At 44.2% G+C, this 17,039-nt stretch overlaps 1 protein-coding gene across 1 annotated transcript in view; it reads right to left on the bottom strand.

Annotated features, from left to right (window-relative positions):
* The window catches only part of cd79b (CD79b molecule, immunoglobulin-associated beta), a 92,144-nt gene extending 78,360 nt beyond the window's left edge, over positions 1 to 13,784 (bottom strand). The window contains exons 1-2 of the mRNA XM_070863907.1: positions 13,708 to 13,784; positions 13,405 to 13,522 (exon numbers count right to left, since the gene is read on the bottom strand). Coding sequence (XP_070720008.1) covers positions 13,405 to 13,522; positions 13,708 to 13,784 — 195 coding nt within the window. The remainder of the gene's footprint in view (positions 1 to 13,404; positions 13,523 to 13,707) is intronic.
* Positions 13,785 to 17,039: the final 3,255 nt, after the last annotated feature.

The raw sequence follows: 17,039 nt of genomic DNA, 5'->3' as shown, positions 1-17,039 counted from the left end.
GACATCACGATCTCCCAGCACGCTCCCAGCACCGGAGCTAACGCCCTCACCAAGATGGCATCCAGCGCGGCACGCACCAGAAGTGCGCGTGCGCATTGCAGACGCCCTTTGCATCACAAAACGCCACCCGTAGCGACGAAAAATCGGGCGCTACGGAACCGAATTTTTTTTGCCCGAGGACTTTGATAGCTGCAAATGTGGCCTCAAAAGTCAAAGTATCTGCTGCAAGGAAGTCCCACCATGCCAGGCTGAAAATGAATGTGGGAGTCCCATTCTTTTTTAACACCTTCGAAGTAGACAGGAACTCCTTATCGGATAGGAACATACTTAGATCACATTTTTAAAATTTCAAGATATTTATTGAGTTCGGGAGCTAAAGGTTTTAATGACTTCAGTATCTAACTGTCACAGTATTCCACTCTGGGATTATAACGGACCCAGTGTTTATTCAAGGAGACAGATAAGAGATATCAATTATAGTTACCAAATAGCTGGGTGAAGCGATGGAAAGGCGTCCAGTCAGGAAGTTATTCAATGGAAGTTATTTGATGGCCTCACGAGTCGTTTATAATGTAATCAATATTTAGGAGCGTGTTATGTAACAGTAACGCATCAAAGGTTTCCGATTACCCACAGCAAGAGCAAAACTCAGTCGGCTTATCGATGTCATTGGAACCCTGAGATGGGTTACTGCCTTGAAAGAAACTAATGAGTTCTGATTCCTTATATTAATACAGAATTTAAATATCTTCCAGCTTTGAAAGTGTAGAAGGCAATGGATCGGAGCAGCAGATTTGCAAGAATGGTACAAATACCGACTGCCCCAAATGATTTAAAATGAAGTGGTCCCACACTGGTACACATGGAGGGTCCTTCCTGAGACTTGGCTCTTTCAGGTGCTAATTAGTCTGTATTTCCAGTGTCTCCTATTTTCATTACACCTTTCCAGCATTTGCAGTTTTCCTTTAATCTCATGATATGGATTTAATATGACCGATACTAGACTAATCCTAGAATGTTACAGCACAGAAACAGGCCCGCTGAGCGGATGAGGTAGCAATAGAAACATAGAAACATAGAAAATAGGTGCAGGAGTAGGCCATTCGGTCCTTCGAGCCTGCACCACCATTCAATAAGATCATGGCTGATCATTCCCTCAGTACCCCTTTCCTGCTTTCTCTCTATACCCCTTGAACTCTTTAGCAGTAAGGGCCATATCTAACTCCCTCTTGAATATATCCAATGAATTGGCATCAGCAACTCTCTGCGGTAGGGAATTCCACAGGTTAACAACTCTCTGAGTGAAGAAGTTTCTCCTCATCTCGGTCCTAAATGGCTTACCCCTTATCCTTAGACTGTGTCCCCTGGTTCTGGACTTCCCCAACATCGGGAACATTCTTTCCGCATCTAACCTGTCCAGTCCCGTCAGAATCTTATATGTTTCTATGAGATCCCCTCTCATCCTTCTAAACTCCAGTGTATAAAGGCTCAGTCGATCCAGTCTCTCCTCATATGTCAGTTTATGGTAAGTTGCAGGACCCAATACACGATCAGCGATGGTAACCTAACAACACGTTTAAAAAAAACCTCCGAATGCACTGCTAACTCTCCGTAGCTAAACCCGCTGCCTTTCAACAAGCTCAGATATTTGAAAGAGGGCTTTGAATACCTATCAAAACAGGCCAGGGTAATCAAACCCATTGCAGCATCATAAGCTCTTGAACAGGAGTTGCCATGCAGAAAATTCGCTGGCAAGTCTGCACCTCCAATCTTTTGGAACAAAAATGATATACAGCCCTGGCATTTCCAAGTCAGCCTTGTTAGTTCAGGCCTGGAGTTTAATTAAAGGCAGTTTGCCCTACTATCCTGGTAACGAACTACAATATTAGTGGACAGATGGCCTCAGCATTGGAAGAACAGGTGTCCAAACATAGATATTAAATTGCAAGGGCCCAAGTGACTCTGCTTGTTGGTGATAGGAGGTGCCAGAGGACCTGGAGTGCATCATCACCCTCGGCAACCAAATTTTAATTTGATCTGTTAGTGTCTAAAGTTTAATTTGTTCATTTGTCGGTTTTGGTGGCCCCTTTAATAAGGGGGCATTTGATTTGCATTTTATTTACAGGTTCTACCAAAATAGTTGCTGGTGAGAGGACTGACTTTATAAGGAGAAAACAGGAAGCCATCTTTATTGTCTTAATGCTTGGGGGGAAATCACTTTGTGACACAGCTGTACATCCTGCCTGTCCCAGTGCCAGCTGTGGCTCAGTGGGTAGCACCCTTGCCTCTGAGTCAGAGGGCTGTGGGTTTAAGTCCCCCTCCAGGAACTTGAGCGCAAAAAACAAGCTTACACTCCCAGTGCAATACTGAAGGAGCACTGCACTGTCGGAGGTGCCGTCTTTCGGATGAGACGTTAAACCGAGGTCCGGTCTGTTCTCTCGGGTGGACGCAAAAGATCTCATGGCACTATTTTGAAGAAGAGCAGGGGAGTTATCCCCGGTGTCCTGGTCAATATTTATCCCTCAACCAACATAACAAAAACAGATTACCTGGTCATTATCACATTGCTGTTTGTGGGAGCTTGCTGTGCACAAATTGGCTGCCGTGTTTCCCACATTACAACAGTGACTATACTCTAAAAGTACTTCATGCAAAGTGCTTTGGGATGTCTGGTGGTTGTGAAAGGCGCTATAAAAATTCATGTCTTTCTTTTCTTTTTATAAAGGAAAGGCCAGCCTTCAATTCACTGATTCAACTTGATTCAAGTTGGGTTAAAGTTCTTCGCACTGATGCCAAAAGCAGCAAAACCAAGTTCCAAGCAGTAGTCAGGAATGTGGTAAGTACAGTCTGCACCAACCATGGCTTCATCTCTCTTCCTCTCAAACACAAAAGAAGATGTCAATTCAGACAAGAATTTATCTGAGTCACAAATCCAATTTCATTTCCAGTTAAATGAACTCATATACGGGATTGCTTTAGACAAAGTAACATAAGTGGATGGGAAAATGCTTCCAACATTAAGCCATCCTTAGTCACTGCACATTGTGTTGGAGTACAGTACGGCCAAATTCCAGCCTCACTACATTAATACTTCAATATAGTTTTATCACACCAGTGATCAAGGTGAATGATTGAATAAAGCAATGTTATTTCAACATTGAATAAAACATACAGCAAAATGCTGTTTTATATTGGGGTTGGAAAGTTTGCTTTTCTCCGAGCCAGTAGCTAGTTAATTTCTTGTTCAACTTGGCAGCACTGGAAAGTATCTCAACAGTTTGTAAGTGACTTTAGTGCATTTTCCCATTGACTGCTCCAACGCACTCCTGGCTGGCCTCCCATGTTCTACCCTACGTAAACTAGAGGCCATCCAAAACTCGGCTGCTCCGACTCCTAACTTGCACCAAGTCCCGCTCACCCATAACACCTGTGCTCGTTGACCTACATTGGCTCCCGGTTAAGCAATGCCTCGATTTCAAAATTATCATCCTTGTTTACAAATCCCTCCACAGTCTCACCACCCCCATCCACCATCTCTGTAATCACCTCCAGCTCCACAACCCCCCGAGATGTCTGCGCTCCTCTAATTCTACTCTCCTGAGAATCCCTGATTATAATACCTCAACCATTGGTGGCCGTGTCTTCTGTTGCCTGGGTCCCAAGCTCTGGAACTCCCTCCCTAAACCTCTCCACCTCTCTACCTCTCTTTCCTCCTTCAAGATGCTCCTTAAAACATTTGACCAAGCTTTTAGTCACCTGCCCTAATTTCTCCTTATGCGGCTCGGTGTCAAATTTATTATTTCATAATACTCCTGTGAAGTGCCTTGGGATGTTTCACTATGTTAAAGGCGCTATATAAATATGTTGTTGTTGTAATTTTTTCTCTGCGTTCTTAATGTTTCTGATTGCTGTGGTCTCCAGATTTTCCTCTGCCCGTTGATTGCCTCCTCACCTACAACAAGCCTGTGTGCTATTTCGGTTTTGATTTCATTCAACGCCTTTATGCAATTTGTTGAATTTGACCACAAATGTCCTGAATGCACATTAACCGGAAGCGGTGGGAGAGCGGATGCAGGAGTGCGACTCCAGGATAACCAGCCTTATGGGCAGCCTTTTGCTCACAGAACAAGGAAGCAACACGGTGGCAACAGGGTGCCCGGGCACCAGAAACCCATGTAAATATATCGGCCCGGAATTTGCTGAGGAAATAACTGTGAGTTCACGGCGCCTGTCGTTATTAGTGCCCTGGAAGCCCAGCAATTTGTGATGGGGAAGAAATAGGCCATTGAGTTGCAAAGCAGTACAAATTGCTGGACAATTAGACAATTTGGCACAGCCGGGAGCTCATCGTCAACCTCTCCGTGAGTGTCAAGAAATTGCGGTGTAAATATGAATTAATTTTGCCACAGCAAGTCCGGGCTGCTATTTCACGACGTGTGTACCCTATTAATGGAGTGAATTATGGTCCTGTCATGAAACTCAACCTCCCCAGCCCAGGAGCGGAACATGGTAGCATAGTGGTTATGTTGTTGGACTAGTAATTCAGAGACCTAGATTAATGTTCCTGAGAAACATAGAAACATAGAAAATAGGTGCGGGAGTAGGCCATTTGGCCCTTTGAGCCTGCACCACCATTCAATAAGATCATGGCTGATCATTCCCTCAGTACCCCTTTCCTGCTTTCTCTCCATACCCCTTGATCCCCTTAGCCGTAAGGGCCATATCTAACTCCCTCTTGAATATATCCAATGAACTGGCATCAACAAGTCTCTGCGGCAGGGAATTCCACAGGTTAACAACTCTCTGAGTGAAGAAGTTTCTCCTCATCTCGGTCCTAAATGGCCTACCCCTTATCCTAAGACTGTGTCCCCTGGTTCTGGACTTCCCCAACATTGGGAACATTCTACCCACATTTAACCTGTCCCGTCCCGTCAGAATCTTATATGTTTCTATGAGATCCCCTCTCATCCTTCTAAACTCCAATGTATAAAGGTCCAGTTGATCCAGTCTCTCCTCAGATGTCAGTTCTGCCATCCCGGGAATCTGTCTGGTGAACCTTCGCTGCACTCCCTCAATAGCAAGAATGTCCTTCCTCAGATTAGGAGACCAAAACTGAACACAATATTCCAGGTGAGGCCTCACTAAGGCCCTGTACAACTACAGTAAGACCTCCCTGCTCCTATACTCAAATCCCCTAGCTATGAAGGCCAACATACTATTTGCCTTCTTCACCGCCTGCTGTACCTGCATGCCAACTTTCAATGACTGATGAACCATGACACCCACGTCTCGTTGCACCTCCCCTTTTCCTAATCTGCCGCCATTCAGATCATATTCTGTCTTCGCGTTTTTGCCCCCAAAGTGGATAACCTCACATTTATCCACATTATACTGCATCTGCCATGCATTTGCCCACTCACCTAACCTGTCCAAGTCACCCTGCAGCCTCCTAGCGCCCCCCTCACAGCTCATACCGCCACCCAGCTTAGTGCCATCTGTAAACTTGGAGATATTACATTCAATTCCTTCATCCAAATCATTGATGTATATTGTATACTGAGACATGAGTTCCAATCTCCACCACGGCAGCTGGAGAATTTAAATTCAGTTAACTAAATAAATCTGGAATAAAAAGCTGGTATCAGTAAGGGTGACCATGAAACTATAGGATTGTCAGGGAAAACCCAACTGGTTCACTGATGTCCTTTTAGGAAGGAAATCTGTCGTCCTTACCCGGTCTAGCCTGTATCATTTTCTTCTTGCGCAGAGCTGCACTGTCTCAGGAATATATTTAAGGTGAAGATAGACAGATATTTGAATGATAAGGGAGTCGAGGGTTATGGGGAGTGGGCAGGGAAGTGGAGCTGAGTCCATGATCAGATCAGCCATGATCTCATTGAATGGCTGAGCAGGCTCGAGGGGCCAAATGACCGACTCCTGCTCCTATTTCTTATGTTCTTATGTTCTTATATATGAATGCATGTGATGTGGATGACCCTTAACAGCCCTCTGCAATGACCACTCTGTTGTAACAATAAAATATTGCTACGATGGAGTGTAATGGTTCAATAAGGCGGCTCACCACCACCTTCTCAAGGGCAATTAGGGATGGGCAATAAATGCCGGCTTTGCCAGCGACGCCCACATTCCAGGAATAAAAAAATTGAAACTGCGCAGTCTCACTCCTGCAGGTAGTAAATTGTTCGGAGCGGTCTTAAACATTTTAAATTTGACATTTTAAAAAAAATTTTACTTTTCTTTTCTGCCTCTTTTTTCTCCCTCTCTCTCTCTCTATTTCTCTTCCTGTATCTGATATGACTCGAATTCACCCTATTTCCTTCTCTGCCATTCCTCTGTTTCTTACTCTTTCCTTAAATCCCATTGGTTAAGGAGCTAGACTGTTGATCCTGTTGTTCGCCCAGGTCCCAGATGTCCCGCTGACCTCCCTACGCTGTTATCAATTTGCACTTCCTACGCTTTGTGGCTCAAAAATAATTGGAGCCCCGCTCCAGCAAATTCTAGGTCATAGTTACATATGCAAATAGACTGTAAATGTATCCGTGACAGAGGCTTTAGCCATCTCATACTCACACTCTGCAACCCTTTTGCTGAGCCCTCGCTACCTTTCTACATTTGTGCCCCCATCCCCTCCCCGCCCCCGCCGCCCCCCCGCTTTGAAGGCCTCCTGATAAGCTATCTCCAAAGCAATGCCTTCAGCCCTGCCCTCTAATTTCCCTTCTATTCTTGCTCATATCTGACCCCAAATCACTTTGGGACATCTCGCTACATTAAAGGTGCTAGTTAAATGTAAGTTGTTGTACAGATTATTAAATCCTGTTGTAGCATTGTATGTAGCTAAATTGCAGGTTTAAAAACAGTCTTGTTTATAAAGCAGAGCTGAACTTTAAGTATTCTGTGGAGAGTAGTTTGACCCAAGCTGCTGCTGCACTGTAATACGACCTCTCCCATGGAGTAATTTCTTCCACCGCAAGCTCATATAAAGAATCACCCTTAGGAATTGCAACAACATTATGCTGCTTTGGACATAACACTGCACTGACTCTGCTCCTGGACTGGTAAATAGGAAGAGTCACATATTTATTTCTCCAGTTCCAATTTTTTTGTGTTCTTGATGTTTTGAACCACTTTATAATGTTATATGACGTTAAATGCCCCTGGTAAGTTATGGTAACTTAATACCAAATTGAAGGACATTCACACTGAGTGATGAGTGAAAATGCAGCCCCCAAATAATATTAATCAGAATATATTAAAACAATATTTATTAGTATGCATTAAATGTGTTCTAATGAATATTACTTTAATGTTTTGTAATATCATAGAATCCTACAGCACAGAAGGATAACAGAAGGAGGCCATTCGGGTTATCGGCCTGTTACTAGGAAAATAACATAGTAACATTTTCGATTAGAGAAGACCATTTCTTCAACTCAATTATCCTTTGCACCCTTGCCTTAGTTATGTTAATTTGTTCTCAGCATGTGGGCAATGTTGGGGCCAACATTTTTTTTGTCATCCCTGCTGCAGTCCTTGTGGTGAGGGTTCTCCCACGTTGGTGTTAGGTTGGAAACTCCTGACTTTGATTGTAGCCTCATAGGCCTGTATGCCTTTTTCCTGCCAGCAATTCAGCCAATCCTCTTAGTCTGTTCCACCACTCCCACTGGTAAACTGGTGTATTAATTCAATTTCTCTCCTGCCAAAAAAATATGTTGATTGAGGGATAAATATTGGCCAGGACACCGGGGATAACTCCCCTGCTCTTCTTTGAAATAGTGCCATGTGATTGTTGGGGTAAAAAGGAGGCTTCTTTTCTTCAAGGTGGACTAACTGATATAGTTAATCGACACCTCGCCCAGCTCCCACTGTATAATGACCACGGAAGTAAACAAACAAAATCCCAGGTTCAACCGACTTTTATTTTGAGCAATTGCAAGGCAAGGTTCAGTCGTGGAATCTCTGAAATACAAGAGGTTTCAAGTACAATTTATACAGGTTTTGGAGAGGAACTATCCTACAAAATCATCGATAGGTCTATTACTATCAGCGAAGTTACATTGATTTGTCGACTCTTATCAGACTCTGTGGTACATGCAACTGTCCATCTCTCATCATTGTTTTGTTCCATTTTGACCTCTACCCCGGTCTATCCGACGCCTAGCATGGCTGTATTGGCTTTTTTTAATCTCTTCCTCAGAGGCTTCTAAACAAAACTGCTGACTTTGGCTGTTAAAGAGTTACTAAAGTTTATAGTTTAATGTGTATACGTGTGCTATTCTTATATAAGCAAGTGTTACATACATAGGCAATTATACAGACCCTCCTAATACTGATAAGTTCACTACCTTCAGCATAATTCTGACCACCTATTTGCAACTCTTACAATTTATCCCTTATATGATCTTTTACGTCCACCTGCGGGGCCTCGGTTTAACGTCTCAGCCAAAAGACAGCCCCTCCAAAGGTGCAGCTCTCCCTCAGTACTGCACTGGAGTATCAGCCTAGATTTTTGTGCTCAAGTCTCTGCAGTGGGATTTCGAGCCCACAATCTTCTGACTCAGTGGCGTGAGTGCTGCCCACTGAGCCACGGCTAACACTTAAATCCCATGGATCCGAATTCCCCACTTCCATCCTCCTCTTCATAGCTCAGCCGACCAAGTTCAGGAATAAGCCTTGCAGCTTCCTCTGGTGTCCTTCAATGATTCTACATCTCTACATTAATATGGAAAAACAAAACTGAACACAGTACTCCAAGTGCAGACACAGAAGTCTGGATAAAACTTCACTATCATGTTCTTAAACTTATATGTCCCAGCATTTGACTTGCTTATTTCCACTGCCTATGAACAGTGAACCAATGGTTTTAATACCCTATCCACCCAAAGACCCAGATCTCTTTCCTACCTCAAGTACATTGCCTTTTAATATATAATCTACATTCTCACTTTGTCTACCTAACCTCGTGACTTTATACCATCGATATTGAACTCCATCTATCACCTCTCTGACCAGTGACCGAGCCTGTCCATTTATCATCATCATCATAGGCAGTCCCTCGAAGCGAGGATGACTTGCTTCCACGCCAAAAAGGAATGAGTTCACAGGTGTTTCAATGAAGGATCGAATATTCCAGGTCCCGAACTACATTCTGAAGGGTGGACGATGCCTGTGTGTGGATTTTTTTAACGTGTGGTGACCGTTGCACACCAGCCACCACACGGGCTTGGCAGAGCGAGGTCTTGGTCCAGTGGTAAGGCTTACCCAAGACGACTGGAGACCAGCTCTGCTGCACGGACCTAGCGCGCACACATATCGCAGTGTGGGCTGGCCCGTGCTGCCTCTGTAGCCCTCGCCGTTTCTAGGCCCCAGATTCACGCCTCTCCTGAGCCCCGGTCACTTCCTTCTATAAACTCTTGCCGCTCCTTCGCCCCTCCTGCTGTGCCTGCCCGCACTGCAATCAGCGACCTGGCTTCGCAGCCGTCGCCCTCCTGCAGCAGCACGCGCTGCTCCCTGCAGTGGTATGCCACCGCACGCTGCTCCCTCCAAAGGCCCCGGCCCGCTGATGGTCTTGCAGGCCGGGACTGCGCCGATTTCCGGGCCGTGCTGGGCCGCCGCACGCTGCTCCCTGTCCATTATAGCACATTGGATAACATTACTGTGTTTGGTCGATGAGTATTATCTGAATGTATACAACTGAATGCTGATGAAAACAATATCTTACATGGCGGCAAACATTCCAGAATGCACAGTGTGCCGTAGAGCTATAGAAAGACTCTCCACTTGTCTTTAGGGTCTCGGGAGTACACCATGCAGGCCAACAACAAACCCAAGAGACACATTAGCTCCAACAACTTTTATTTATATAGTGCCTTTAGTGTAGTAAAACATCCCAAGGCGCTTCACAGCAGTGTTATAAGAAAAAACAGATAAATTTGACACCGAGCCAGATAAGAAGAAATTAGCGCCGATGAATAAAAGCTTGGTCAAAGAGGTAGGTTTTAAGTCGCATCTTAAAGGAGGAAAGAGAGGTAGAGAGGCGGAGAGGTTTAGGGAGGGAGTTCCAGAGCTTGGGGCCCAGGCAGCTGAAGGCACGACCACCAATGGTTGAGCGATTATAATCAGGGATGATCAAGAGGGCAGAATTAGAGGAGCGCTGACATCTCGTGGGGTTGTGGGGCTGAAACAGATTACAGAGATAGGGAGGGGCGAGGCCCTGGAGGCTACAAACGATAGAAGCTAAGCTGACTGCACGAATTCCTGACCCAGAACCCAGTTGAGGAGAGTCTATGCTTGATCAATTGAGCCATTGACAATAGTCCCGCCTCTGTGTTATCTAGTAACACCAGAAGCACATTGACATGGCCACTTTGCATAACATTATGCAGCTGAACCAGCCACAGTTGGATGAGCAGATTGGTTCCTGGCCAATTTAATGAGAACAGATCGGGGGACTATGTTTTGGAGAGAGACCCGGAGAATTGAGCTTGTTTTTCAGTGGAGGCGGGAACTAATAAGAGGGGACATGATACAGGTCTCTTAACTGCTGGAAGGAATAGATGGAAGCAGGTTAGTTAACTGAGATTGTGATCACAGAAGTGGAAGGTATGAGTACAACAAATTAACAAAACCTCGAACAAGACTGTAATTTAGAAAGTAATACAAGAGCAACATTTCGAACCTTTCCAGTTCTGATGAAGGGTCATAGACCCAAAACATTGACTCTGTTTCTCTTCACAGATGCTGCCTGGCCCGCTGAGATATCCAGCATTTTCTGTTTTAATAACCGAGAAGGATTGTTTTCCTCACAGAATGTTGAAACTATGGAATGGACACCATGCAAAAACAGGGATAATACATCAATGATTTATTTTTTTGAAAGTGCCAAATAAAGAAGTGTTCTTCCCTGGTATTCTATTTATCACTCAGCCAACACCACCCAAAAAAGCAGATTATCCGGTCATTATCACATTGCTGTTTGTTGGAGCTTGCTGTGAGCAAATTGGCTGCCACGATTCCCTACATTACAACAGTGACTACACTTTAAATATACTTCATTGGCTGTAAAGCGCTTGGCGCCATCTTGAGGCTGTACAAGGCGCTATATAAATGCAAGTCCTTTCATTTTTTTCTCTACATTATTTGTTGGTACTTGGCCTGTTCTCTAGAGGAAGTAACTCAAACTGGTGTCGTGCTATCTAGGTGGGAGCAAAAATAGCTTTCCGTGTCTCGTTCCATCAAAGTGTTCTTCTTATTCAATAATCAACAACAACAACTTGTATTTATACAGCGCCTTTAACGGAGTGAAACGTCCCAAGGCGCTTCATAGGTGTATTACGCAATAAAAATTTGATACTGAGCCGCATAAGTAGAAATTAGCGCAGGTCAAAGAGGTAAGTTTACAGAGCGTCTTGAAGGAGGAAAGAAAGGTAGAGAGGCGGGGAGGTTTAGGCAGGGAGTTCCAGAGCTTGGGGCCCAGGTAACAGAAGACACGGCCATCAATGGTTGAGCGATGATAATCAGGGATGCTCAGGAGGGCAGAATTAGAGGAGTGCAGCCTGCTTTTGTCTGAGGCTGAACCAGACTGTTCGAAATCTTGGTGTCATATTTAACCCTGAAATGAGCTTTCGACCATGCCTCTGCAGCATAACTAAGACCTCCTATTTCACTGTACCATCGCCCGTCTCCGCCCTTGCCTCAGCTCATCCGCTGCTGAAGATCTCATCCATGCCTTTCTAACCTCTGGACTTGACTATACCAACGCACTTCTGGTTGGCCTCCCACATTCTACCCTACGTTAACTAGAGGTGATCCAAGACTCAGCTGCCCGTGTCCTAACTTGCACCAACTCCCGCTCACCCATCACCCCTGTACTCGCTGACCTGCATTGGCTCCTGGTTAAGCAATGCCTCAATTTCAAAATGCTCATTCTTATTTTCAAATCCCTCCATGGTCTTCTCCCTTGCTATAACAGAATTTTACCAATACCAGTAACTTTATGACCCTATAACCCTCGGTGGGGGGGTGGGGGCGTGGAGCAAGCAGAGAGAGTAAAGATAAATGATGATCAGAAAGCGGAAGTTTATCATATATTTAAAAAATACAGGGAAAAGTTAAGTTTAGAAGCAGATCCCTTTCTGTTCCTGAACTGAGAAATGTCGGCCTGAAGACCAGAGGGATTCCGAGGCACATTAAACTTGAACAATGTTCTCGGTTACGGTGCTCACAGGATGAATCGTCGAGCTGTTGTCAGCCACGCCAGCTCCTCTCTGATTTTGCAACGCTCTGGGGCCAGCTCTGCCACTGTTGTGCCCACAGGCTCGTTAGCTGCTCAGCAAATCGAGCACAGGCGCCTGACAGCGCTGGCAACCTCAATAAACATAACACCTGTCACTGGAACTCGGGGGAAAAAAACAAGCAAATCCTTTCCCTGTGTGGGCAGTAGGGGACCTCGGTGAGTTGGCTTGGGCTGTTGTTTATGTCCCGTGTTTAAATCAGGCAAAACTATGATCATTCTGAGCATGGCACTTAAAGAAACATTTAATAGTCCAAATGCAATGTAGTCAATTAAAAAAAAATAATTGCTAAAAAGTAGCAATTAATTGTATTGGCTTGAGCACAAAGATCTAGGCTGACACTCCAGTGCAGTGCTGAGGGTGCGCTGCTCTGTCAGGGATGCCATCTTTCGGATGAGACGTTAAACCGAGGACCCATCTTCCCTCTCAGGTGGATGTAAAAGATCCCATGGCGTAATTTTGAAGAAGAGCAGGGGAGTTATCCCCGTTGTCCTGGCCCATATTTATCCCTCAAACAGCATGACTAAAGCAGATTATCTAGTCATTATCACGTTGCTGTTTGTGGGAGCTTGCTGTGCGCAAATTGGCTGCCACGTTTCCTACGTCAAAACGTACTTCATTGGCTGTAAAGCGCTTTGGGACATCTGGTGGTCATGAAAGGCGCTATGTAAAGCATTACTTTATTTTCAATTTTTGAATGAAATGGAAAATGAAACGGATGTTTAAGTTAAATCATGGTTCTGTGAAATAATTTGGTTTTCAAAGTTTTTCTGAAAGAAGACTTGCAGTTATATAGCACCTCACGACATCCCAAAGCCTTTTACAATGAAGTACTTTTGGAGTGTAGTTACTGTTGTAATGTAGGAAACGCAGTAGCCAATTTGCGCACAGCAAAATCCTTCAAACACTAATGTGATAATGGCCAGATAATCTGTTTTAGTGATGTTGATTGAGGGATAAATATTGGACAGGATACCTGAATGGACTCCTCCTTATGATATCTTATACTTAAACTCGTTCTTTTCATATTTTACTGCTGTTATTAATACCCAGTGGGCCAGTGACTTGATTTGAGTAATTTCTTTCGCCGTACAGTTTCAAAAACGTAGGGTTTCCCAACTTGCATCTTCTGTAAGTCCCCTGTCAGAGTCTTGTCCTCTTTTAACGGCTTAAAAAGCAGGAGGTGAATCCCGTAGCCATCAATAGCTGTTCTGGGAATGAAAATTTTTCACATCAGTCTAAGAACATTAAAAATAACAAAGCTGCAGATCTCTGATCAAAACCAAACTACGCATTCCATTGCTTATTCTTTGAAACAAGGAATCAACTCCACATGTACAGGTTTGATTCATTATAAGTAAGTCAGCCATCTGTACACCCCATTGTAAAAACTTACATAGGATTACACATAAACAAGCTATTCTTCCCAAACTGTCCATGCAGACGTTTATGCTCCACTCGAGTCTCTCCCATCTTTCTTAAGAACATAAGAAATAGGAGCAGGAGAAGGAGTCGGCTATTTGGCCCCTCGACCCTGCTCCGCCATTCAATAATGTCATGCCTGATCTGATCTTGGCCTCAATTCCACTTCTCTGCCCATTCCCCATAACCCTTTGAAAAAGGTAGGTGCAACGAGACCTAGGTGTCATGGTACATCAGTCATTGAAGGTTGGCATGCAGGTACAGCAGATGGTTAAGAAAGCAAATGGCATGGTGGCCTTCATAGTGAGGGGATTTGAGTACAGGGGCAGGGAGGTGTTACTACAGTTATACAGGGCCTTGGTGAGGCCACACCTGGAATATTGTGTACAGTTTTGGTCTCCTAACTGGAGGAAGGACATTCTTGCTATTGAAGGAGTGCAGTGAAGGTTCACCAGACTGATTCCCGGGATGGCGGGACTGACATATCAAGAAAGACTGGATCAACTGGGCTTGTATTCACTGGAGTTCAGAAGAATGAGAGGGGATCTCATAGAAATGTTTAAAATTCTGACGGGTTTCGATAGGTTAGATGCAGGAAGAATGTTCCCAATGTTGGGGAAGTCCAGAACCAGGGGTCACAGTGTAAGGATAAGGAGTAAGCCATTTAGGACCAAGATGAGGAGAAACTTCTTCACCCAGAGAGTGGTGAACCTGTGGAATTCTCTACCACAGAAAGTTGTTGAGGCCAATTCACTAAATATATTCAAAAAGGAGTTAGATGTAGTCCTTACTACTAGGGGGATCAAGGGGTATGGCGAGAAAGCAGGAATGGGGTATTGAAGTTGCATGTTCAGCCATGAACTCATTGAATGGCGGTGCAGGCTCGAAGGGCCGAATGGCCTACTCCTGCACTTATTTTCTATGTTTCTATGACTCTCTTACCATTCAAAAATCTGTCTATCTCCACCTTAAATATATTCAATGACCCAGCCTCCACAGCTCTCTGGGGCAGAGAATTTCACAGATTCACGACCCTCTGAGAGAAGAAATTCCTCCTCGTCTCCGTTTTAAATGGGCGACTCCTTATTCTGAGACTGTGCTCCCTAGTTCTAGATTCCTCCACGAGGGCAAACATCCTCTCTGCATCTACCCTGTCGAGCCCCCCTCAGAATCTTATAAGTTTCAATAAGATCACCTCTCATTCTTCTAAATGCCAATGAGTTTCATCTATTGACAAGATCATCTGTTTTAATGATGGTGATTGAGGGTTTAAATTGGCTAGGACACCTGAATAGACTCCTCCTTATGATATCTTATACTTAAAGTGGTTCTTTTCATATTTTACTCATCTATATCAGTAAAACCCACTATTTCCTTCTCCCTCATATGCGTATCTAGCCTCCCCTTAAATGCATCGATACTATTCGCTTCAACTACTCCCTGTGGTGGCGAGTTCCACATTCTCACCACTCTTTGAGTAATTGGTAAGCTATTTGAGAACTTGAATTACATGCAGTTTTGAAGCTGCTAAATGTTTCCTAATGTGCTGACAGGCTTATTCGTGTCCGCTAAGACTTATTGTGCACAGACATCCAGGTGCAATTTTCCAGTGATGGTCAGGAAATCTTGATTTAAAGATTCTATGGGATGCCCTATTTGAAATCTGAGCTTTCAGTTCCTGTTATATTTTAAGATTATTGCATTTTTCGGAGTTTGGATCCACTGCGAGGGAGGCCAATTGGCTCATCTTGATGCAACCGTACAGAATAAAGGCAAACGTACATTCCCCACACCGCAAGACATCTGCTAATGGTCTTTTAAATGAATTGAAGGCTTCTTGCTTCCATTGTGTCAGCTCTGGCTCAGTGGGTAGCACTCTTGCCTCTGAGTCACAAGGTCGTGGGTTCAAGTCCCACTCCAGGGTACACATCAATCTAGGCTGACACTCAAGTGCAATGCTGAGGGAGTGCTGCACTGTCGGAGCTGCTGCCTTTCAGATGAAACGTTAAACTGAGGCTCCATCTGCCTTCTCGAAATGGATGTAATAAATCCCATGGCACTATTTCAAAGAAGAGCAGGGAAATTATCCCTGGTGTTCCTGGCCAATATTTATTCCTCAGTCAATATCACAAAAAAAAACATTATCTGATCATTATCACGTTGCTGTTTGTGGGAGCTTGCTGTGTGCAAATTGGCTGCTGTGTTTCCCACATTACAACAGTGACTGCACTCCAAAAGTACTTCATTGGCTGTCAATTGCTTTGGGATGTCCCAAAGATGCTTTATAAATATAATTCTTTTCTTTGATTACCCCACTTGAAAAATCATCCCACCTGCTTGAAGATATTCTTTCTGATGTCTCTCCCAGCTTCAAATTTACGACAATGACCTGGATTCAGAAACTTAACAGAAAATGGTCAAATTTGCAGAAGATACCAAACTAGATGAGGCTGTGGAATTGGAAGAAGCAGCTCGGAGATTGCAGGATCACTTGGATAAACTATGTAAGTGAGCAGAATGATGGCAGTCGACGCTTAATGTGGTAAAGTGGAAAGAGCTCAACATGAGAAGGAAAATAGAAGACACAACATGCTCCAGGAAGATGTTGAAGCAGATCAGGATCTGACACTAAACATATCCCACAAACAGAGAGCTGCAATCCACAAAGGATGTTGAAAAAAAATACTTGCATTTATATAGCACCTTTCATAACCACCAGATGTCCCAAAGCTCTTTATAGCCAATAAAGTACTTTTGGAGTGTGGTCATTGTTGTAATGTGGAAATTCGGCAGCCAATTTGCACACAGCAAGCTCCCACAAACAGCAATGTGATAATGACCCAGATAATCTGTTTTTAGTGATGTTGATTGAGGGATAGATATTGGGATAACTCCCCTGCTCTTCTTCAAAATAGCAGCATAGGATCTTTTATATCCACCAGAGAAGGCATACGTGGCCTCGGTTTAATGTCTCATCTGAAAGATGGCACCTCCGACAGGGTAGCGCTCCCTCAGCACTGCACTGGGAGTGTCAGCCTGGATTTTTGTGCTCAGGTCTCTGCTGTGAGACTTGAAGCACACCCTTCTGCATCGGAGGTGAGGGTTCTACCCACTGAGCCACGGCTGACATTATATAGCCAATACAGTAGAATATAAATCAGAGGAGAGAAGCTGTGTGTTCTATCCAAATGATGCCTCCTTTCCACAGGTAAAATGAAGTAGGTGTTTTTCCTTGCAAACATAACAGACGCCGCTTCCCTGAGACACGTGTACAGTGCAGACCAGCGGATGTGACCCACGTGATGG

The sequence above is a fragment of the Pristiophorus japonicus genome, chromosome 21 (genome assembly GCF_044704955.1).
Source record: "Pristiophorus japonicus isolate sPriJap1 chromosome 21, sPriJap1.hap1, whole genome shotgun sequence".
Taxonomy (NCBI): Eukaryota; Metazoa; Chordata; class Chondrichthyes; family Pristiophoridae; genus Pristiophorus; species Pristiophorus japonicus.
The sequence above is the reverse complement of the archived record's forward strand: the minus strand, read 5'-3'. Positions and strand labels throughout refer to the sequence as shown.